Source organism: Diprion similis, chromosome 7, assembly GCF_021155765.1.
Source record: "Diprion similis isolate iyDipSimi1 chromosome 7, iyDipSimi1.1, whole genome shotgun sequence".
NCBI lineage: Eukaryota > Metazoa > Arthropoda > Insecta > Hymenoptera > Diprionidae > Diprion > Diprion similis.
In genome coordinates, this window is record NC_060111.1 from 6,366,830 (window position 1) to 6,391,163 (window position 24,334).

Sequence of the window (24,334 nt, forward strand, 5' to 3'; positions counted from 1 at the left end):
TTTCAAGTTTTGAAACAAACTGATGCTTTGCACCACCGAATGTGAGAATTGCGGATCTGAAAGCTGTGCCGTTTCTCGTTATCGCAATTATCTCTCCTCTCCCCCCTCCCCCCGCCCTTTTTTCCTTTTACAAGGACTGCTTTTTTCGTATCGCACAATGACGATGATCCTTCAGCGCGTTAGTCTTTCACCGAAAGACGGGATCCGTCCTTCGCCTTCTTCGGACCTCCGCGACCTGCGAAAAAGATACTATAACCCTCGACCCTCGCCAATTGCTTGCCGCAGTTGCTTTTTCGAGTGCCGCTTTAATCCTCTCGTCGCATCCTTTGGGCGCCTCTTCACCTGTCCCAGGATTACCGTCACGTTACTGAAATAATTGCACAAGATGGCGATGCTGTGTGTCAGAAATTACCGGGAGTTATTTGTGAGTTTAATTTTTATGGAGAAAATTTTGAAAACCGCGATTCCTTGAACGTTTAAGACGAATATTATTTTTTCTCTTCATTCGATCCGGATTTTTTTAATTTAAGGCTTTTCCCGGAGCTTCGGTCACGAATCTGTACTCAAATGTTCGGATTCCAAATACCCTGAACTACCGAAATCATTTCTCGAACAATTGAATTTTTTTTCATTTTATTTTATCGTGTTCGATTCGCCATTCGTCAAAATACTGTCACGTGACATGCCGTACATGCTGCCATTGTATTAAATTTGCCATTTATTATTACGAATAAACTAAATACAAATTACATTCACAATTGCACATTACGTTTGTATTTTTGTTTACAAAAACGATACACATTTTTTAATGCAATACAACAGATTTTGTAATACGAATTATATTTTTCTTTTGTGATGCAAATAAAATACAAATTTTTGACTGCGATAAAACACATTTTGTAATACAAATTATATCAGTCTGTATTTTCTAGAGAATTTTTACAGAGACAAACACAAGCAGTGAAAAAACTTAATTACAGAAGAAAAATGTAACCAGTGTGTTATATTTTACTTCAATTACGTTATACAAAATTTTTATCTCTTTACAAAATGAAAATGTAATTTGCACTCTATTTAACTTTGATTAAAAAATAACAATTTATTTCATAGTTTCTCTTTCCAATGAAAAATGAAACAATGTATAATGCGATATGTAATCCTTTTTGTAATCCAAGCATAAGTAATTACAATATGTAATCCGACGATGTCAAACACTGATTTCAACTTTCTCATTTCCTACACTCACACTGAAAGTACTTCATTTTTAGTTCCATACTTTCGTCGCACTTTTTCCAAAATATTACCGATTTGAACGTTTAGATATCAACCAACGACGTAATTATTAAAAAAAAAAAAAAAAAATTTCTTGGCAAATCAGAAATCAATATGAAATGCTCCGAGTTGCGTGTAGCGGCGTAAAACCGTCGAGAGGAAGGACCTCCTCACCTAATCGTCCATATTGTTGTTGATTTACTCTTGCAAAATGGCGATGCACGAATGGATTGGAGGGTCGTTTAGCGGCCTATAGGACCTTGGAAAGATTTTCATGAAGATTGGAATCGAGATTGAGTAACGGTAGTTCGATCAGCTTGGGACCCGGGTAATCGCCATACGTTGAACGGACGTTTCGTCCTTGATTTCCCTCCGCTCTCTTCTTTTTTCATTTCCCAGTTTATAAACTGAGGGAATATAACGACCACCACGATACCAAGTTACGCAATGTGGTTGGTCGAGCAAAATGAAAGTCAAACTCGAGGTAAGCTCTTTACTTGACAAGGTAATAAGCCGGAGTGCCTTGACGGCTCACGTTGCCGCCCGTTTCAAAGCTCTCTCGAGGACTCGACGATTTTTCCGGAAGTCAAAAGAGGATCAAGGATCAGGGATTAAAAACACCGCCGGCCTTTCGACGATTCGAGGAAGCTTGAAGATGACGTTGGATGTCCCACTTTTTAACTGTCATTTTTGCACTGGATTAGCAACTTCGACTGTCCAAAACGTCTTTCGATTTTTTAATCGATTCTTCTTTTGTTTGGCAATAACTTTTGGCGATATTCAACCCTCGAGATATTCGCGTCACCCTAAAGATCGTGCATTACTGAGCCCCAAAGCGAATGAATCCTCGAGTTCTGTTTACTAATTCGCTTCATTGTTGCAATTTTACTCCGACGAGCTTTTCGCACTTCGTTATTTTCATACAAATAACATTTTTACGGCATGGGAATTGAAAAGTCCACTTTTTGTGGCAGTTTTCGTTCCGTAAAGTTACGCTTTATACGGTAGCGAACAAAGTTGCGGAATAAAGTCTTTATTCCGCAGTTTTGATGCGCAGTTCGAAGTGCGCATCCCAAACTGCCGAATAAAGTAGCTTCGTCGAACAGATCGCGACATAACCTCACTCTTCGTATTGCTTTTCAATGCCCATATCGTAAAAAATATTGCATGTGGCATGCCCGTAAACCGTTTTTTGGCTCAGATAATTTCAGTACTCGCTTCCAGCTCGCCTTCAGCTCGTCCTGAAATCTTTATCCTTGCCAAAAAAACAGGCGGTTTACGGGCATGCCACATAAATAGCTATTTCTTTTCGTTTTATTCACAATTCTACTCATAATCAGTAATGGGCAACGTCTAATCACAATTTTTAATTAGGTAATTATTGATAATCTCATTTTATCTTATCTTTATTAAAAAATACAATTTTAATATACATTTTATTTTTATCCAATTACAGATTACAACTTACAAGGACAATGAAAAAGTAAAGGAAAAAATAAAAATTCAATTCTCATCTTCCAATTTACCAATCAAAATTTTCTTAAAAAATATTTTTACTTCTATCACGATGTAAAATTTCAAACCAAAACTGGTCCAAGCTCGAAATTTTACCTCCTATACTTAACGTTTTGTAATCCTTTTTCACTTCGACTTTTAATCGTGAATCCGAAGTACCTTATCGGAACTTCCCAATCGAAATTGGTTCACCTTGAGCGAAGTTACTCAGACAGCGATACCTGAATCAAATTTGGAAAAGCTAATACGTTCAATATCTGGATCGTACTTTTTTGCCATACGCAAAAACTTTTTCCAACTTATTTTTTACGCGCCTTCTCTCCTTCGGCCCGAACGCAATACTGAACAACCAAATTGCCATTACCGAGTCAAAGCAAACAAGTGCATGCCAACCCCTTGGATAAAAAGTTACCCTGCACTTAGCCAATATTAGAAGTGTATACATATCACGTGCGATGAAACGCTGATTTTCTACGGAATTCTCAGGTTGCATGCAAGCTTCCACGGCTGGGTAATCAGCTTTATGCCGTGAGGCTATTTTCGGCAGCGGTTTCTTTTTTCTTCTCCCTCTTCTCTCTCTTCGTCTCTCTTTCTCTCTTTCTTCGTTATCATCGTATTTTTTCATCATGTATATGGGGCAGTCCAGCTCGCTTCGACCTACGTACACTCCTTGACTTATCCGATTTGGCCGGCAATTTTTTACGTGGTTGTTCTTACTTTGAAAAGCGCTAGGTTTTTGTTTTCCCCATTTTTTTTCATACATTTTTTCGACACGAGAATCGAATAATCGTGTAACCAGATACCAAAATCTGGAGGGAAGAGATTTTTCATTCTCACTGTTTTCAAGCTTTTTTTGGTAAAAAAAATGTTTAAAAAATTAGAAGCGGGAATCATTTTACTATAATATATATATCTATTAGGGTGGCACAAAAAAACCGACTATTTCTTTTTTTTTTTTTGAATCTCGTGTGACAAAATGTTACTTTTTGACGTTTCAAGAGCCCACTCCAAAGGACAGTTCAGAAAAATTTTTTTAAGAGGTCGCTCCACATTTTTCAAAACGTCAGAAATCGTCAAAAATCGATTTTTTTTTTTTTAATTTTTTTCTCGTTACGGTAAAATTTTATAGACAAAAATAAAAAATAAGTTTCCGAAAGTTTCAGTTCAAAATTTGAATTTTGAAAGGTCGCTCATAATTTTTTTTCAATTTTTTGGTTCGTTTCTTTAGATCTTTTCGAGCGACCTTTTAATATTCATATTAAAATTTCATAATTTTTTTTTTCTTTTATTTAGTAAGAAAGAATCGATAACAATACACCACGACATGAATTAAAAATCAAACAAAATACTGAAAATATAATTTTTTTAATTTAATTTTTTGACGATTTTTGACATTTTAAAAAATTTGCAGCGACCTCTTAAATTTTTTTTTTTTTTTGAGCTGTCCTTTGGAGTGGGCTCTCAAAACACCAAAAACTAATATTTTGTCACACGAGACTCAATAAAAAAAAAATATTCGGTATTTTTGTGCCACCCTAATATGTATATATATATACATTGCTGAAACACAGATCACAAAGAATGTAATTTCAAGGGCGTGTCACCAGACACTCTGCAAGCAGATAATTACACAGTATCGATTCAACCACAGTTGATATTTCTCCGAGCTTCTCGTAATATCTCGTATATATATATATATATATATATATATATATTATTTGATACGGTTTGATGGGTTCCCGATTCTAGATATTCTCGTTATAACTTACGAAACCGAAATTGGATTAATTTGCAATTGCAGTGTAAAGTTTTTAAAAAACGGGTCGATTCCGCGGTTGAGATTCTTTCTGACGATCTTATGCCGAAAAAATCACAGCTGCAAGTCCTCTGAATAATCCTTGAATGCCGTTTACAGTTTTTTTTTACAGTGATTTAGCGATTGAGTCTCGCGGAAAGTTTAACTTGAGGGATCTGTTGCCGATCAATTTTCATTCAGCAAACTTGGTTTCATCGTTTTTTAACGCTTTAAGGAGCTAACAAAATTAAGGGATTTGTTAACGATCAATTTCCATTCAGCAAAATTGTTTTCGTCGTTCTTTGACGGATTAAGAAATTGTAAAAATTTCGCCACAACTCGATCAACCTAATTGTGAAAATATTACCCCAAATTGTATGGATATTGTAAAATTCTTCTACCTTCCCTGCTTTATTCCACCAAGAAAAAGGGGGGGAAAGAGACGAAATGATTATCTATATTGGGGAAAACTCCTTTCGGTTATTCCTTGACGCAAATTCCTTTCGTGTATACTTGTATTATTCTCTTGTGGGTAACTTGAGTTTCTCACTTATTGATCAAGCAACCCGCATTAGGGAAATAATGGAAAATTCTAGCCAAAGAAGTTTTCGACGAATCAATCCGTTGTGATATAAAATTATTTGTGTACTTCTGACAACTGCCTGTTAATTTGTGAGTTTTTGTTTTGCAGTCATTGTAGAGTCATTTGAAATTTTTTGTTTTTTCTTCGCTTGCGCTTTCCTTCTTGCGTCCCCTTAAATATTCCAAAATTCATTTGGTATTTATTCAATTTTTATATCCTTAATTCAGGAAGATTATTTTGGAAGTAAGATAACAGAAAATACGGAAATTAAAAAAGCTCACATATCAATGCTTAGTCTTAGATAGCATTAAAATTTTTATAAAACCAGTAGATTTGTTCGATTTCACGTAACGATTAGCTATTTTATAAAAAAAAAAAACTATTCTCTAAAAATCTACTGACTGTAAAACGGATGTTTTATTTTTTATTCTTCTTTTTTTGTTTTTCTTTACTGGCAGGCAATCCAATATTTCCTGTTATTTATATTATATAAACGTTAATATTGTTGCGATGTCGTAAAATTGAATAAAATATCAACGACGCCGTCAAGATGAAAAAAAAAGAAATTTTTTCACCAAATTCGTAGAAAATAAGTCTTTTCAATAAAATGAAACATCGTATCGTGAATTCAAACGAATCTTATACAGATTAAAAAAAATTTCAAAACGATCTCAAACCAATAAACGAATCTTAGCTTTTCTTTAGCATTCCAGTATCTTTTATTTTTTCACTTCTTATAAAATCCTGTACTTGGAATCATTAAATAAGATTTTCTAATTTTTTTGACTAGCATTTATTGCTTGGTTTTTTCAAACATTCAGGTTTTTATTTGGCCAATCGAACGTCTTCCCAAGGTTATTCCAAGCGCTTTCAAATTTCTGCTGATTATTATCGAAAACTCGAAGCTTACGCAATCCTCGATCCTGCCTTCGATTAAAATTCAAACGGAACTTGAGAAAAATCTCGATCAAACTCAAACAAATTCAAACTCGATCGCCTCGATTTTAGGGGATTAAATTAAGGGTATTCAGTTTTCACATTTCTCAAAATACAAATCCGTACAAAATCTGTCCCATAGCATAGAAATGTTGAGATTCCACTTTGACGATTTCTGATCCCACAGATTCGTCTGATTCATACTTATTGTTAAAGAAGAAAAGCAAACGTCATACGTGCAGCTTTATCTCAACTCTCGCTTCTGTGATTTTGTGAAAATGCGGGAGCGCCGAAGTGAATCGTGCGGAAAAGTTTAACGATAAATATTCCCGACTTTCTCCTCACTTCACCGATCATCGCGTTATATGACGAAGCACCTTGGATTTAACAGCTTTTTATTTCCCTCTATCAAGAAGCTCAGAAAAAGCTTAGGCACGTGAGAACGACGGTCAATTCAATTCACTTCTCGCTAACTGATCTTGCCTCGTTATTTGCGAATTCGAAATAATTTAACCAGACGCGAAGTTTTTAGGTCTTTAGGTTAACGTAGCTAGTATTCTAATAATTTGTTGTATTGATTTATTTTCTTTTTCTTCTTCTTCTTCTTCTTTTTACGGTTAAAAGTGAAGATTCGTTAACTTTTAGCTGCAACAAAAAAAAAAAAAAAAAAAAGAAAAAAAAATCTAGCACGATTTACAATTTAAGTTTTAATTTTCCATTTTCGTCACTCGTACTATAAAATACACTTTCGTTGTAATTATTATAAAATTCATTTAAAGGCTTTGTTTAGCTGGAAAAAAAAAATTAGCAGACAACTATAATCGGTCTAAATACTTACTTGTTAAAAAAAATTCAATTTTCTGCGATTTCAACGAAATAATTCGAAACACTATTTGTATAACGATTAAAAATTTTACAAAAATTTTCTCAATCACAATTTATAACGTTGGAATATTTTTCAGTGTAGTTTACGCGGTTTTCGTGACCCAGAGGCATTAATAATAATAATAATGAAATTCGTTGGGTGGCGACTGGCAGCCTCAAGCCTATTAGCAGTGGTCTATTAACGAATGCAAATTCGTGTCGTCACACACAAAAGCTTGTCAAGCCGCAGAATTGGTAGTCGCACGCCAGCCTTCTTTCATTCGTAATAACGTTTTAATGCAATTTCGACACCATGTGACCCTTTCAGGCAAAAACTATGCGCTCAGCGCAGAACCGAGTAATTACCGAGTAACATCAACACCCTATTGTTCGAATTTCGATCTTCTGTCCTTTGTCACGGATTCTCAATTTTATCAGGCCCTGTAATTCCATCAAATTTCGGCTCATGAATGCCCAATTTTTTTTGCTCAAATCATTCTCTTATATACATGTATAAAAATGTTAGTTTTTGATGTTTTAAGAGCTCACTCCTTGGACAGTTAAAAAAAAAAATTTTAAGAGGTCGCTCCACATTTTTTAAAACGTCAGAAATTGTCAAAAATCGACTTTTTTCAATTTTTTTTCTCGTTACGGTATAATTTTATAGAAAAAAATAAATTTCCGAAAGTTTCAGTTCAAAATTTGAATTCTGAAAGGTCGGTCATAATTTTTTTTCCAATTTTTTGGTTTATTTCTTTAGATCTTTTCCAGCGACCTTTTAATATTCATATTAAAATTTCATAATTTTTTTTTCTTATAATTAGTAAGAAAGAATCGATAACAATAAACCACGACATAAATTAAAAATCAAACAAAGTACTAAAAATATCATTTTTTTATTTTATTTTTTGACGATTTTTGACATTTTTTTAAATTTGGAGTGAACTCTTAAATTTTTTTTTTTTTTTTTTTTGAGCTGTCCTTTGGAGTGGGCTCTTAAAACATCAAAAACTAACATTTTGTCACACGGGACTCAAAAAAAAAAAAAAAAATAGTCGGTTTTTTTGCCCCACCCCAATACACGTAATTTCAATTAGATAAATAAAAAAAAAATCAACAACCTCATGATACTTTTCAATCACTTTTTGTTCAAAATACTCTACCATCAAACTTCCGGTATCGATGGATAAATTTCAAAGGAAATTTAAGACCTGCAGAATTGATTTAATTTCGTCCAAACAACTCGTAATTGAATCTGACTTCGATAAATGAACTTTCCGTCACTTTTTTTTTTTTTTTTTTTTTCCTCACACACGCATTATTTCCCTTTTACGAGAACGTTTCTATTTTCAGCCCCGACTAAAAGTGTATAAATCAATTAAAAAAATATCAAACGTGCCTAACAAAAACACCTTTATTTGTGTAAAAACTCTAAAAGCATACGAAAATAATTGATTTTCAGTATAAAAAAAAAAAAAAAAAAAAAGGATTCGTTTTAGTCAAGATTTTAGAGAATAATTGTGAAATTCGAAAAATATTTTCCAAAATACTATCAGTTTAAAGTTCGCTTCGTTATTGTAACATGGTTTAAAAAAAAAAAGAAACACGTTTTATTATTTCGCAATTTGCGACTTGTTCGACATTCTATGAACCGTAAATACAGGATCAACAGACTTAGAATTTGTAAATTAAATTACGTTCTGTTATCCTGAATAGCAAGAAAATTGTGATTTCTATTTCGACTATTCGTCTATTAGCTGTACTAAAAAAAATTATCCTCACAGAATTTCAGGTTCTTCCTAGTCTTGCCCACCGCGAAATACCGACTTGATTTATTTTACGAACTAGAGTCGAACCGGGCAGATATTACTTTTTACCAGAAATGAAATTAAGACCGATTTTCCTCACCAGTCACCTCTCTCTCTCGCTCTCTCTCTCCCTTCCCCTTCCTCTGCAAACATTTTCCAAACGAAGAAATATGGCCTCTAATCTTCTCGCCTGACGCCTGATGTTTACTTTTCCGTTTACGTGCTCGCGTGCTTGTCCATTCGTAGGAATGGCGTGTAACCGACAAATGGCGGAACGTCGTAACTCAGGCTTTTCCTTGTCCAGGTGATGAAACAGCCGGAGCTTGCAATTTTGTGACAAATTTTCTACGTCAGGATTTGCAAAAGTATATTCGGCTCTTGCACCTACAAAGAGTGATTCCGCTGAAATTACGATAATATCGAGTTTTTACTTTTGGAAATTACTAAAAAAAAGATGAGATAAAAAATTCTTGCCAACAAAATTTAGATTACGGGCAGTACGTGGCCTGAAATTGTATATTACGCGCCTAGGGGGGAAAGTAGGCTATTCCAAACTGCGTGCAAGATTCACACCCGAGCCGAAAGTGAGGAATTTTTTCTGCCCACCCCCAAATCAACTTCAAATAATTCTAAAACAATTGCTTAATTTCTTCACATTTCTACCTTAACTCTGGGATAGTCTGCTTTGTGATCGAAGTTTCTTATCGGAATAACATGGGAAAAACTTATTTCCTCGGCATATATTTTGTTGCAAGAGTAATAATATTGAAAATAATCTGTAACTGCGAGGTTTTAGTGGGCGTTAGTGCTAATATTTGTAAAAAAAATTTACGTCACGATACCGGCAAATCTAGACGAATTGCACTTCCTCTAAGTGCTAAAAAAAAGTCAGATTTCGAAGGTGTGCAATTCGTCGAGATTGCGTGGTATGATTATGGGAATTTTTTCCCATACAGTAGCACACCAATGCCGACTAAAACCTCGCAGTTAAAAATTTTTTTTTTCAACATTATTACTTTTACAATAAAATATATACAGAGAAAAAAAGTTTTTTTAATTTTTTTTTTTTTTTTTTTTTTTCTCAAAGTTGCACAAGTACTTGCAATAAAAAATTAAAAATACTACCGAAGAACTGTTTTGTCTTAGCTGCATAGTTATATTTATCGCTTGAATTCGGGAAAAGTTGGAAAGAAAAAATGGGAAAAAATGGCCCTTACAACCTCTTCTAAATATCCTCTTAAATTTGTGTTTGCTATCCGGGAATTCGATGAAAATTTTGTTCCCCGTTTCGGAATTTCAATGTTGACAAAAATCGAAATAGAAAATGAAAAAATAAAAAAAAATAAAAAAAATAAAAAAATGGCACTTACAGCCTCTTTTAAATATTCTCTTAAATTTGTGTTTATCATCTGGAAATTGGATGAAAAGTTTTCTCACCGTCTCGGAAATTTTCAATTTTGAAACCGCGCGTTTTCTCTACGGATTATTCGATCTGGTTACGTTTAATATTAACGTGTACCTACCTACCTACGTAACGCAGCTCGGGAAGTTTGCATAAGCCTGATCCTGCTATCCGTGGCAACATCTCTGAAACTACCCCGCTTGCCAAATAACTCGACACCTTTTTGCAAGTCCAAAGTTTTCCGTAATTCATATTCCAAGAATGGAACTGTAAGCCGCGTAGCAGCAAAGCATGCCAGCTACTCGTTTCTACGGATTTCCCAAAATTCTCTACAGCAAATCTTACACCCTCATCCGCTTCGACGATAAACTTTGCTCGAATAATTTTCCCAAACAATTATTGCACTCGGTGTTTGAGAAAACGGTGGGATTAATCTCAAGATTTAAACATTTTTCGTTATTGCGTGTAAAGTTAGACAATTAAGTGACGACAAAATCATCAAAGAAGTATTTGAGGTTTCTTTTGAAAAACTTGGACTACTCGATAAGAAGATATTAGTTCTTCGATTTTTTTTTTTTTTTTTTCAATTATGAGTTTTTGAGGTCGCTAATTACGAATCTGAAATCAGATTTTGAAAATTCGAGATAACGAATCCAATATGGCGAAAGAAAATTTAAAAAAAAAAACTGTCCAACTGTTTTTGGAGTCGCTGATTACGAATCTGAAATCAGATTTCGAAAATTCAAGATAACGAATCCAATATGGTGAACGAAAATTAGAAAAAAAAACTGTCCAGGTGTTTTGGAATCGCTGAATACCAATCTGAAATCAGATTTTCAAAATTCAAGATAATGAATTCAATATGGTGAACGAAAATTAGAAAAAAAACAGTCCAGGTGTTTTGGAGTCGCTGATTACGAATCTGAAATCAGATTTTGAAAATTCAAGATAATGAATTGAATATGGTGAACGAAAATTAGAAAAAAAACAGTCCAGGTGTTTTGGAGTCGCTGATTACGAATCTGAAATCAGATTTTGAAAATTCAAGATAATGAATCTAATATGGCGAACGGAAATTAAAAAAAACTGTCCAACTGTTTTTGGAGTCGCTGATTACGAATCTGAAATCAGATTTTGAAAATTCGGCAGGGTGAATCCAATAAAGTTTTTTGACTGTATTTGATGAAATTTGAAATTTTAGTCCGCCATATTGGATCCGCAAGCTTGTATAATTGAAATTTGATTCAAGATTAGTAATCAGCGATACGAACTATCGCGTTGTAAAATTTGACTCCGCACAGTAACGCGTGACTCAAAAAGTTATCAAAACCTTGAAGCATCGACTAACAATAAGCCTGCATAGCATTTTGTTCGGACGAATTTTTATCCCAGTGAATCCAATTCGTTCTTTCAACGCGGTCTTGAATCAGACAAGAGGATTGGCGAGCTCGTCTGTGCAGAGAGAACGAGGCCAGCGGCGTGTAATAAGCTGGGCCTCGGGCGTCATTTTGGGGGTTTGCGAATCCTCAATATCGGTGGTATAATCCCTGAGTATACGGACTGAAACCCAAAGGTGGTGAGTAATTGGCGATCGTGAGGGACACTGTTTTGCTGCAGTATCTTGGCTTAGAACCTTAGCATGTGTTCGTACAACTCGTACAAATTTCCCTCAAATTCTATGCGCCAAGAAATACTTTTTGTTATTTACAGTCACAGCTTAAATATTATTCACCAGAATTTATATAAAATCAATTTCGTTGAACTGAAAAATATAATTCGTAAGTATTACAGTCGTTAATACTTAAATACATTTTCTGCTTATTGAAAGGTTTGATTTTGTTTTGAGGTATTTTTTTTTTTTTTTTTTTTTTTTATCTTGCGGGGTTTTCTTGTTTCAGTTCTTTTCATGTAAAAACTTGACATCGGTTTATTCTTTCACAATAAACAATAAAATCGTAGCGATAGTTGGAAGAGAATATAAGTATCAGTAACGAAAATTAAAAATATTATGGGGAGATCTGTCAATTTTTCATATCCACTTTCGATTATTTGTTTCCCAAAATATTTCAAATAATCAACGGATTAAATTCAATCAACGAGCTTCTTTGAAATCTCACGCTCGAGGCGTTTCTACGTCGGAGAATACAATAATCATATCAGTTTCAATTCTCCACTCATTTACCAACGACGAGGATCGAATATTGATTGAAAAATAAAGAAAAAAAGAAGATGAAAAAAAAAAATCCTTTTTCTCATATATCGTATAGTTATCGATTATATTCAGGTATTTATAAATTCTGTAGAGCAGAAATAGAAGAAAGATTAAAGAGATGAAAAGCTACGGTTGCAAAGAGAAAAATAAGGAAAAAATAGAAAGAAAAGTGTTGAGGTTTCTTTGATAATTCTTTTTCATTTTGTATTTCTTCATTTTTTTATTGTATCCTTATAGATGATTATTATTATTATTATTATTATTATTATTATTATTATAACGATCTATTTATCTTGTTCGTAAAAATAAGCGGGAAAACAAAACCGATACCGATTCTGTTCAACTTTTAATCTCAGTTCGTTGATTTTTTTATTCTCTTTCGTTTTGTAATATTTCAGTAATTCTGATTTCTATTACAAAAAGTATTCACACTGTAATAAAATGAAAATGGTATAAAGGAGGGCGAAGAAAAAGAAACGAATTTGTGTAACCGACCCTGAGGACCCTTAAATTTCGTTTACGTTATATTTCCTCTTCTCTATTTTTGTCTGTCGTATTTTCACCGGCCGTAACACACATCTGGAATAATTATTAAAACCATGAATATTCATGCAGCTAACTATAGGCTGACTGCCTAATAAAGTAGTGAGAAAGGTGGAGGCGGGTAGTGGGGTTATATATCTGTAAGGGGTGGAAAGTTGTGGAATATATCTACCTAGCTTAGATACGAAGAGGAAAGGGCACGATTTATAATTTTCTTCATTGTTCTTCGCTACTTAATTGCACCTTGGATATAATTTTAAGCCAAGAAGTTATCAGCTGTATATTAAATATTTTATAATTATAGCAAAACTTCATTCTCAGAGACTTCATTTTATTAACAATTTTCATTATCAGTTTCAGTCAGGTATAATTATAATTTCATTTCAATACTATTCTTCTCGTTTCTTCTCTTTATTAACATATATATATATATATATATACTAAATTCTACGTCATTGCATCGTTAACTGCAAAATAATGTCTCAGCTGTTCATAAGAATGTGCGAAATTCGATTACACAAAAACAAATTAGCAGCTTGTAACGAGTAACGATAATTTTTTCCTTCCCCGATTGCTTCTTTTGTTTTTTATTCTCTCCTTTCTCGCTTTCTTTCTTTTTCTCTCTTTTCATAATTCTTTCCTTGTTCTACAGCTTGTAATCCAAATCGCGTTCGTGACTGATTCTCATTTCGCGTTCTCCACGCTGTCGAGACGTACATATAGTTACAGAGAAAACGAGATTGGCTATATATTTATCTAGGTGGGTGTATGTATGACTGCAAGGAAATATATGGGCAATTACATTTCAATCTGATCACGGGATTATAATTTCTTTTTTTTTTTTATGCTCACTCGATTCACCCTCACATTTTGATTCCCCTTTTCAGAAAAACTTTCGTTTCGCGTTTCTATTCGTTATTCGTTTATTTATTTATTTGTTTATTTTTTTGCCAAGCTCAAATCAAAACCGGCTACAGTATTTTTTTTTTTTTTATTTTTAAATCGATCCTGTAAAATATATTTATTACTGAAATATTTTTAGGGTTTCAATATTTCGTACAATTTGTCAAACGTTTTTCAAGCAGTATCGAAGCAATGAAATTAATTAATATTAATGTATATTTTTACAAGAGTAGAAATAAAGGTAAAAGTATTTGACGATGTGGCATTATAAAAGAAGAAAAAATGTACCGTTACGTTTTTAATGAAAATTAAGTAAAAACAGTCATGAAACGTTTTTGTATATTTATATAAGAGTGATAATGAAGATTGAAGAAAATATTGAGTAACCTGGATATTATCTGGGCCTGGGACAGGACCAAATGTTTGTGAAATTCGTACGGAATACCCTATATGTGTATAAAATATGATATTGCAATGAAAAGTACACTAGGATTTTAGCTGAAAGAAATTCCGAGGAAAAATATGGGAATAAACTGGTTCACTAGAGCCTGCATAGCGTAAGGAAATAGCTGTAGGTAAGGCTTACGTATATTATAAGGACCTTGTGAACAGAGGATGGAAAAGGAGAAGGAGTGAGGGAGAAGAAAATGGTGGATAAAGTGTTGATAAAAATGCGGAGAAATCCAAAAGTATTTTATAAAATTTTTCGAACTTAGAAAGTCGAATTGCAGAAGAGTAAAAATGTTTACAAAAGGATGAAGTAGGGAAAACCAAAATGTAGAATCGTCAGAATCTTATATTCGTATTCACCCCGACGATTCTACATTTCGGTTGATTTTTATCGAACACTTTTTTCATCCAATTTCTAAATTCTAAGATCAAATTTCTAGATTTCATTTCTACACTTCTGGAACAAAATTAATACCCCCTCCCCCAGTCAACACCATCACGTTTTTGGCAAAAAAAAAAAAAAAAAAAGGTTAAACTTTGAAACGATGTAACTTTGCGTGAATTGGAAGTAGTACGTCAAAAACCATATTGAAGCTGAAAATCTTGGCTTTAAGCTCCATCTTGCAAATTTATTCTATACGAATTTTCTCTCGAGTAATCTTATCTTTGAGTTATTTAGGTCAAATGTATAAAGTGAACCTTTGACTTCGAGCGGTGATATTTGATGAACAGAACTTTGTTTCAGATTTAAAAAAAAAAAAAAAAAAAAAACAATTTTTTATCTTGGTGTTTCCCCTTTAAAATGAAATTTTTAAATTCTGTCTGTGGTTTTTTTTCGTTAAATTTAAATACAGAATTTTGAAAGGAAATCTTCATGCTTCGAGATAAGTGAGGTGAGAAAAAATGGTAAAGTTTAAATTTCGATATCCTAATTTTTAAAGATCATATTTGGAAACTTGTCACATCTGCCAGTGACGTCGAAGATAATTTGTTTTACCAAAAATATCCAGAAAGGCGACATTTATAAGTTCAATCTCATTTTTTGTTTTCCAAATTTCTGTACGATGGTTTTTTTCACTTGTTACGTGCGTAGGACAAAAAAAAAAATTTCGTCCAATGAATTTTTATTTGCTGCTGAATAACTTGGCGAAAAAAAAACGTAGACAAAATTTAGAAAAATCATTCGGAAACGAAAACTTGAAGCTACGAAAACAGTTATTTTGAAATAAGTTCTGTGTATCACGCATGGCCGCGTCAAGTCGAAGGTTTACTTTTCAAACTTGACGGCAAGTGACTCGAAAGTGAGCTTAGTCGAGAAAAAATACGTCTATACTGAATCTAGACGATAAAGCTTGAAGCCAAGATTTTTAGCTTTAAGATCATTTTTGATTCAAAGTTAGATTTCTTTTCGGCTAAAACCTAGGGCGGTGGGGGGGGGGGGGGGGGGGGGGCGTTAATTTTTTCTGCAAAACTCTCTAAAATGCATATTCACGTCCTTTTGAAAATTTCTCGGCGCAAACGCGATTCTCCTAGTCTCTGATCCTTCCACATTTGCGCACCCCACCCCCACCCCTACCCGGAAAGTCGGAAAAACACGGTGTCACCTTTCAGCGCACTTTGCACTCACGGCATTTCGCCACTTAGAGCGAACTAGTCTCGGCTCTTAGTGCCTACTGTGCAGGGCTGCCGCTAGACCGAAGGACAACGAGCCTTGCGGGTATATTGATTTCTGTTAATTCCCTCCCAGCAAGTCCTGCGGCCGATGGTCGACTTGCTCCATCTTCCCGCTTTGTTCCCACTGATACCGGTCTCTCGATTTCCACCATCAATCTTGCGGAAACCGGGATTCTCACGGTATTGCGAATTACTCATCCCCGATGCAAATAGAATTTACAACCCCCTCCCCCCTCCTTTCCTCGCACCCTGACCCTCTGAAATCGGCTATACGATACTTCCGGCGAACCGGAAATAGCCTCCTATTATCGTTAAGCTCTGAAATTATCCACCGACTATGTTTCATTTCCGTTAAACAGGATTCGTCTGTAGACTTAAGTACTTCGGTTTAGTTCGATATTTAATCAACTGTTTTGTTTGACAATCTGAATTACGTTACGACTTATCGAGTATTGTTGAAATAATTAAATATTTTTTTTTCACCTAAATCTGAATAAAAAATAATTAAAGGGAATAAACTACTTTTATCCCTGTGTTATATTATATACAGGACTTTATTCCCGACTCAGTGATCCATCGTTATGAAAACTTTAATATTATTGAGAGTTTGTAATAATACAAACGAGAGATGTTGAGTTGAGGATGGAAAAGAAAGAGAGAAAATCTGAGAAATCTATTTTACAGAAATATAACCGCTATATTTCTTGCTAATTTAGATTTACTGGAAATATGATCTATCGTGTACCGTAAATGCAGAAGAAAAGCGCTACTTTTTTTTTTTTACCATAGATGAGGAAAAAAAATATATTATACGAATGCATAATTGATTAAAACGTATTATTTGGATTTTAAAAAAATTCGAAGACATCGTTTACGAAATATTTTATTACATGCATATAGTGCAAAGGAATTAAAAAAAAAAAACTTTACTCAATAAAATGTAACGAAAATGGATGTCAGCGTGAACTGTACAGATCATTAAAATCCGGCTGTTTGATTTACTTTCATTAAATATTACGCGATGGTGTAACCGTTTGCCCTTTTCGTCTAATCCCCTAAATATAATCAGTCGTGAACTTTCGGTGGCTAATTTCTCACTCGTTGAATAGCGTATTTCCCTCATTTTATAAGCTCAAACAAGACCTGAATTAGCTTGCTCCATCCGTATCAAATGTATAATCAGTGGGCGCCGAATAACTCTGTTTTACTCCCCACGCTAAAAGGTGAAGACAATTACGAGAGACAGGAAATGCCAATCAGTAAACACGCTGAGAGCTTAAAGTAATTACTTGAAATGTTTGAATCCTTTAGTGCTAAGAACAGCGAGGCGTGAGGAGAAAGGTAAAGAAAAAGGATCACCGAAATTGGATTTGAATTTTCTGGAAAGAAGTTTAATTTTTCGCCATTACCATTGATCGAACTTTGGACAGTATTTCGAATCGACCGTTAATCAAATTCCATTATTCAAAATCAAGTGGCGTATTAATCTGTGATGTTTCAAGTGCCCGCAGTTCACGTCAGCTATACCATAACCTCTACCACTGAAAAGTGGTTACAGCTGTGCCTGACAACCATGCTCTGACAAATAAACCTCCTCCGCTACCCGCAAACGTGCAAATATTTTGGCAATTCGTCAACGGGAAAGTAATTCAATCATTGCAAATTCAGTACGTCAATTATCGCGATCCAATTTTCAATGATCAAAGGAACGGTTGTTTTTTCGTACCTTTTTTTTCTCGATTTATCAATGGCACTTCCCGTCTTGGCTCATCGCTTGTTATCTTCTTATCCGTTTCTAAGCCAGAGGCGTTTCCTTTCTGCTGCAATTTTTCGTGGAAGTGGGAGAAAAAAAAAAAAAAAACTGAAGTGAACTCGGGGTTTTTGAATCTTGTGTATCTCACGGTTCATGTTCGTTTAAATTTGACTTCAATTACTCTTTTAACCCTTTGAGGGGCAGCGGTACACATTTGTACCACCTTTTTTCTTGCAGTTTTTTCATTATTGCCGTTTTATTTTCCAATACCTTTATACTTCGAAGTCGTTTCTAGTATCTTGAAGGTTCAAGCTAAAAAATACTTGGGAAAAAAAGTGGATATTTGTTCATTTATAATTAATTATACATAATTCAAAAGCAAAAAAACTCGTTTTTCTTCAGAATAAATTCAGCTGTTCTTAAACGAAGTGTCGAAACGCTTTAAAAAATTTTTCGTATATTCTTCAGGTCTATTACTAACTTATAAAATTTTTTCAGACTTTTCGGCAGGTTCAAATTTTGAAAAAATAATTATCGAATTTTCTAAAAATCCAATTTCGAAGAAAAAAGTTTATGTTTTACATCAGATATCAGAATCGTAATCAGCGACCCCAAAAAATCCTCTATAACAAATTTTGTACCGATTGAACGAAAAACCACGAACTTAACCTAAAATACTCGCCATTTTGGGTCCGCCATCTTGAATTTTCTAATTCTGACGTCAGAATCGTAATCAGCAACCCCAAAAACCCTTAGACCACCTATGATTTTGAAAATTTGTTCCATAGAAAAATGTGCCCCACAAAGGGTTAAAGTCGCGATGATATGAATCGTTTTCGATTCATTTTATAATCACGTAAAAAAAGTTCATCCCCCGTCAAACTATTGATTTATAGTTTTTACAAAATCTTACACACAGTATGAATGTACCAGAAAAAGTCGTAACATACGACGTACCTATTGCTTCGTATCGCGTAGCTCGTGGATGCTTGACGATAAGGTTTCTGTCTACACGCGAAACACGTAGATACAGTCAAGGATGGAATTATTCAACCGTGACCTCTGAAAATGGGTGTGCGATACGTAAATTTAACCCGCATTTCCCAGCTTTTTCTGGATTCGAAGCATTTGCACTTACTGGCAGATCGTAAAGTGAGAGTAGGTACAAATGTGACGAAATCCAGCAGCTCAGAGGACGCGTAAAGCTGACACGTGACCTTTGACATTTTAAGGTTAATCCAAGCAGCTTCGTGCCGTCTTCTGATGCATTTGAACTTCTCCGCGCTGGTTCGTCGGTGTCATTAGTGACTATATTTCGCCTAGTTATGTATGTATAATCGTTTTCACCTTGTCTTGCATTGATTTTTGTTCTCTAACGGTATCCAGTTACTTGCTTGTAATTAACGACCTGCAGTCAGACACCTGCAATATGTATAGCAACGAATCGTGAAAGCGCAAGTTGCACAAAGAACGTTTCTTCCATTTTTGCGTTCAATATTCCCGTCTTTCACAACAGCACAACACCCATCCAGCAACGAAAACGTGTCGAACGCCTTTAGAGGCCAGTCATTGAAATTTTCACTTTACCCTCATTTCTTTTCAGTGTCAAAGGTATTCAGGCAGCCCTTCGACCCTGTAAGTTGAAAGCAGGTATGCGATATGAGAATTCCACACCCATTCAGGCATCTTTTCTTTCCAAGAAACTTAGCTCAAAATCGTACATCCTTTCTACGTTCGTTCTCCATTAGCTTGAATGATTCTGAGTAGGTTCAATGCTCAATTCGTCCTTTGTTTTATGAATTCCAGCACACATATACGAGGAAGTGGAGGAGAAGATTCTCAAAGAAACGGCACCACGTCTTGAAACTGAATGCATAGGCGGTGGATTCATCGAGCACAAACCTGCGGATAAGAAGATCAAAGTTTACGGCAGGTCAATGGTGAGTGTAAACGGTAAAAACCGGCCATTGTCACCAAAGTGATCTTTTTACTCAACCCCCTTCTATACTGGAGTAAAAAATTTAATTCTTCCCTTACGGTTGGTCTCACTAATGCTCCAGAATGTTCAATGTTACTCAAAAACCTTCGTCCACTGTAGCACATGGCTGTTGTTACAATAGTAAGAAAAGTGCTGGTCCAGTAGAACAACATCCAATTATCTAGTCTAGAAGTTCATGAAAGGTAATATTATGTCGATGGACTAAACCCCCCCCCCCCCCCCCCCCCGCCTCCCTCTTTCCCAAACTCGAAAGGTAGTTCACTTGAATGTTCTCCGAAGATTAGTGCTCGCTTTGGTAAAGAAGCTACCGTTGTTAGCAAGGCTATCCATCGTTCTTGTAACACAATGTACGTTATGTTCTTCGATTACACGCTTTGTTGAGGACAACAAATGAGTTTCGATCAGTAGAGTTTTCCTCGAGGTGTTGTGAACATCAATCGAATTCGAGACACACTCGAGCCTTGAAGGAGGCTATTGGAGAGCTCTGGAATGGGAATCGCTGTTCGCACAAAGTGTTTTGGACCCTGTGAATATACACCTTTGGATCGTCGTCGTGTCGATAACGGAATTAAACGTGGCTTTTGGAATAGGGTGAAAATTGAAGGATTTTTGTTACCGAACCCCTTTTGAAGCTAAAGTCCCTCATAGAGGCTGAGAGTAACGCACATTTGAGTCAACCGCAAATTATGCACGCTGTAGCACGAACTAATACGCGAGCTTCGTTCTAAACTTCATGGATGCTTGTTTTCACTGTCATCAGCAAGTTTTTTATTTTATTTTATTTTTTTGGTCAAACCAGACTCTCCTAGAGCAATCTAAACTTTTTTACCACTCTATTTGCCGCGGCTGTAGTCGACGCTGCGTTTGATTATACGCTGGCAGATGCTGATGACTTCCTCAAACCAAGAAGGTCGAATGACCGACCAAACGTCCATGGAAACTAGACTGATCACCTTCAACTGACGCGGAAATGCGCAGTGACTTTCTAGAATCAACCCGTATTCCTAGGATTTTCAATTTGCTCAGCTCTAGTTTATGGTTAAACTTGATTGTCCCGGTGCGAGGAATGCAACCTCTCGAGATATAACCGTGAACAATGAAAAGCTATTCAAACTGGGTTTACGGGATGAGTATATGAAGTCTTGACTCCGGTATTCCAAGACCTTGTGTATAACTGTATATTTGTTCAAGGTAGCAATTTTTATGGGCTCAAGGTGTTTCCGGCGGAAAACGGAAAACTCCTTTGGATGCAGTCTCGATATCGTATCGAACGAAATTCAACGATATTCGTACGGTATTGGCCTTCGGGAAACTACTGTATCCGTGATTATATACCAACGTTTTCTCTCAATTTCGACTCAAGCAAACCTATTTCTACATATGAATTTAAAATAAGTGTGCAAAAGCATGTGAATACAGATCATTATTATGATACAAATATGTTCAGGATTTTGGACACGTTTCTCTGTTTAAATTTAAGCAAAGAAAAGCGATGAAATAATTCATCTGAACAATATTGATACGGTTTGAAACAGGAGATGAACAAATATATCAACCAATGATTGGTATTTTTCTGCTTCAGCTTCGCCGGCAAACTATTAAACGGGTGATTGATCGTTGGTGATTTTCTTCCATTTTTTTTTCTCTTCCTGTGCTCGCTGTGAACCATTTAATACCAACGATATAAAAGTGTCAGTAACAACCGGTGAATAAAAGTGAAACTTTGAAAACTCGTTTATCAAATTGATAATAATTGACAATGACTGTATATTTAGGGTAAAAAAATAAGGCCGGATGTGTGCTTATGGTTAGTTTTAGGGAATTATATTGTTTTAGAGTTTACTACTGTGCGAACAAATGAACTGGAGTTTAATGTTGTTAATTAAATTTCTATTTTAATTGGTTGTATATATTTTACGATAGGAAGTTAAAATTATTTGTTTAATATACGGCATTCCTCCGACCACTTTGTTGTCCTTTATCCCACATCGTTTCTAGTTATTGACTCGCCAATTAGTTGAATTATTTTTTCGAAGTGTTAAGTGGCCGCCATTTTATATCGCCTCTGCAACACTTTATTAAAATATCGGGCTGATGTGAGCACTCGAGGTGAAATCCTATCGATTTTAATGTTTCATCTATTTTGTTTTCTCTCCTTCTCTCTTCAGCCGAAAGTACCTACGTGAGTTGTGTTTCCCGATTTTACATTTATGGCACACTGAAAATTTACCGAGAATATAGAATCTCCGAATACATTGATAGAACGATGCGAAAAATGACGGAGGAAATTCGGTAAACGACCAAACGGATATCGATTTCACCTAATAGCCACTTTCTTCATTATTATTTTTCTTTTTGTATACGAACGCCATCGGCTGCCCAAACACAGGGGCATTAAGAAGACAAATAGTTCTTGACTTAGCACGCGTTAGTTAGATCGTTTGGAGGCAAAAAATAAAAAGAAGTACACTAGAAAAAAGAAATGATCAAGAGTTGCACGGTTACAAATAACGTCCGATAATTATTTTACTGTAAAATTCTCGACGAAAATTACTTTCAGTAATATTACCTAACTGGTGTATAGAAAGAATTCAAGTGCAACTGCGTGACTGAAAAGTCTCTCGTCACTGAATCAAAAATTTTTATAATCCCGATCCGTCGCGCGTTAAGGTTCGGTGATTGCGTCATGCAATTACTTATTTCATTCACCTTGAATACCGTAACGATCAATCTTCTCTTACGAGCAAAGAAACACGGTTAACGTTATTCGGCTGGCATAAAGTTCGATTTGCCGCAAACTTTACCTTCTTGCGGTGCTGTAACGTTTTCTTTGAGGTGGTTCTTTTTCCCTTTATCCATTTCCTTACTTCTTACTTCTTCACTTAATTAATTAACTTTTCTTGTTACTTTTATCCACGCCTCATAAGCCGACGTCGAACGTTAGAACGTCTCATCACCGAGACAGCCGTTTGTTCTTTCTAGAATGATTCGAAGTATATTTTGGTCCTTAAAATTCAAAATGGTTCGAAAATCAGTCGGCTATTACAACTGGCGGTTTTATCACGTTCTACTATTTTTCGAGTGTTTAAACTTTTCACATTCAACGACGCAGCTGCAGCAGCTTTATCTAAGGAATTATATAATACCTTAGTTATATATCCTGTCACTCGAATAAATTGTACAAGAAAAACCGATTATTCTATCTCGTGTATTATTTCTGGGGCTGGAAATATTTGTATCACGGTCTGGTACTATTTACTTTTCAAACAGTTATCTTTAGTCCTTAGTTACTCCACAATCGAGCATCTGCTTTGCGGCGATAATAGAGACCAGCTAGTCCGGCTTAGCAACCGTGCTTCTATCGTAGAAATTCGAAGAATCGAGAAGGCCGGGATTTGTCGTTAATTTCTGTAATTGAACTCACAAGTTCGTCAAGAGAATAACTGTAGAGTGCAATTGACGCGTTAAGAGCAAATTGCACGAACTTTATTACGCAGTTTCGTCAAAATCATCTGAAGCTTGTTGTTCCATTTTTTGAGTTGAGAAATTTTTTAGAAACATCTTTCGCGGACTTTCTGCCCCAGATGTATTTTTAAGGTCACATTATTCATTCGAATACTTTCTCATCGTAGCAGTGGAAACGGTAATGAATATCGCGTTGCGGAGTAATAAAGGATTATAGTTTCCAACTCGTCGTGTGGCTTTGTCCCAATACTTAGTCGGCAGAAGGATTCGGCGAAATTTGCCCCGTCTATAATTCATTAGTACTAATTCTGTCTTTCCAGGGCTTTGGCAAAGCTGACCACGACGTCGCCGTCGAGCTCTTGAAGAAGGCTTATCCCGACTACGAGGTCATCACAACTAACGAGGAATAGTCGTTCTGACGTGTACATACTTATTTTTCCCTTATTTGTATGTACTCTTTTATTCGTGTGCGTTATCCTGTCTTGTGCTCCTCCTTTGACCTTGATATTTAATAAAACAACCATTAGATCCTGGACTGAACCTCATCCAGCTACCTACTCCTGTTCCAAGTTATGATGATATCGACAACGATGTTGATATTACCCAATAACAGAGGCTCTCGCTGAAATAAATATCCCTACTTGCATTATTATATATCTGTCGTTGAGAATAATGTGTTTGCAATACAATACACCTTCAATGTACTGACTACAGACTAGAATATGTGTCAACCTACGCCCCAAGCAACTATCGACAATGAAGTAAATCCAGTTTCTCCGCAGCCCTTCATGTTGCAAAAAGTATACCTAGAAATTAGGTTGCAATGTAAACCTCAGGTTACCATTGCCGTGAAATTACGGGAGTACAGAGTATACAAGAGAAAAAGTGGATAGTTACTTATTAATCGTTACAAGAAAATGCATGGTAGACTATGACTGTTGTAAACCAAATACACCTGTGTGTAAATGTTCAACCTGAAAATAATCGCGCATCGAGTGAGCGTGATGTGTGTTGCGTTACATCTATTCTATCCAGTATAGACTAATGGTTGTGTAAAATTGACATTTGTTTTGTACTTATTACATAATTGCATTACATCTTCCAAACATAATTGTGATTAAAGTCTATTATTATTGTTGTTACAAAGGGTGAAATCACCC

The 24,334-nt window shown here is 35.3% G+C and overlaps 1 protein-coding gene across 1 annotated transcript in view; it reads left to right on the forward strand.

The window, feature by feature from the left end:
* LOC124408235 (14 kDa phosphohistidine phosphatase-like) overlaps positions 1-24,051 on the forward strand; it is a 108,563-nt gene extending 84,512 nt beyond the window's left edge. Inside the window, exons 3-4 of the mRNA XM_046885004.1 lie at positions 19,517-19,650; positions 23,495-24,051. Of these exons, the coding sequence (XP_046740960.1) occupies positions 19,517-19,650; positions 23,495-23,584 (224 nt within the window). The 3' untranslated portion in view covers positions 23,585-24,051. The remainder of the gene's footprint in view (positions 1-19,516; positions 19,651-23,494) is intronic.
* Positions 24,052-24,334: the final 283 nt, after the last annotated feature.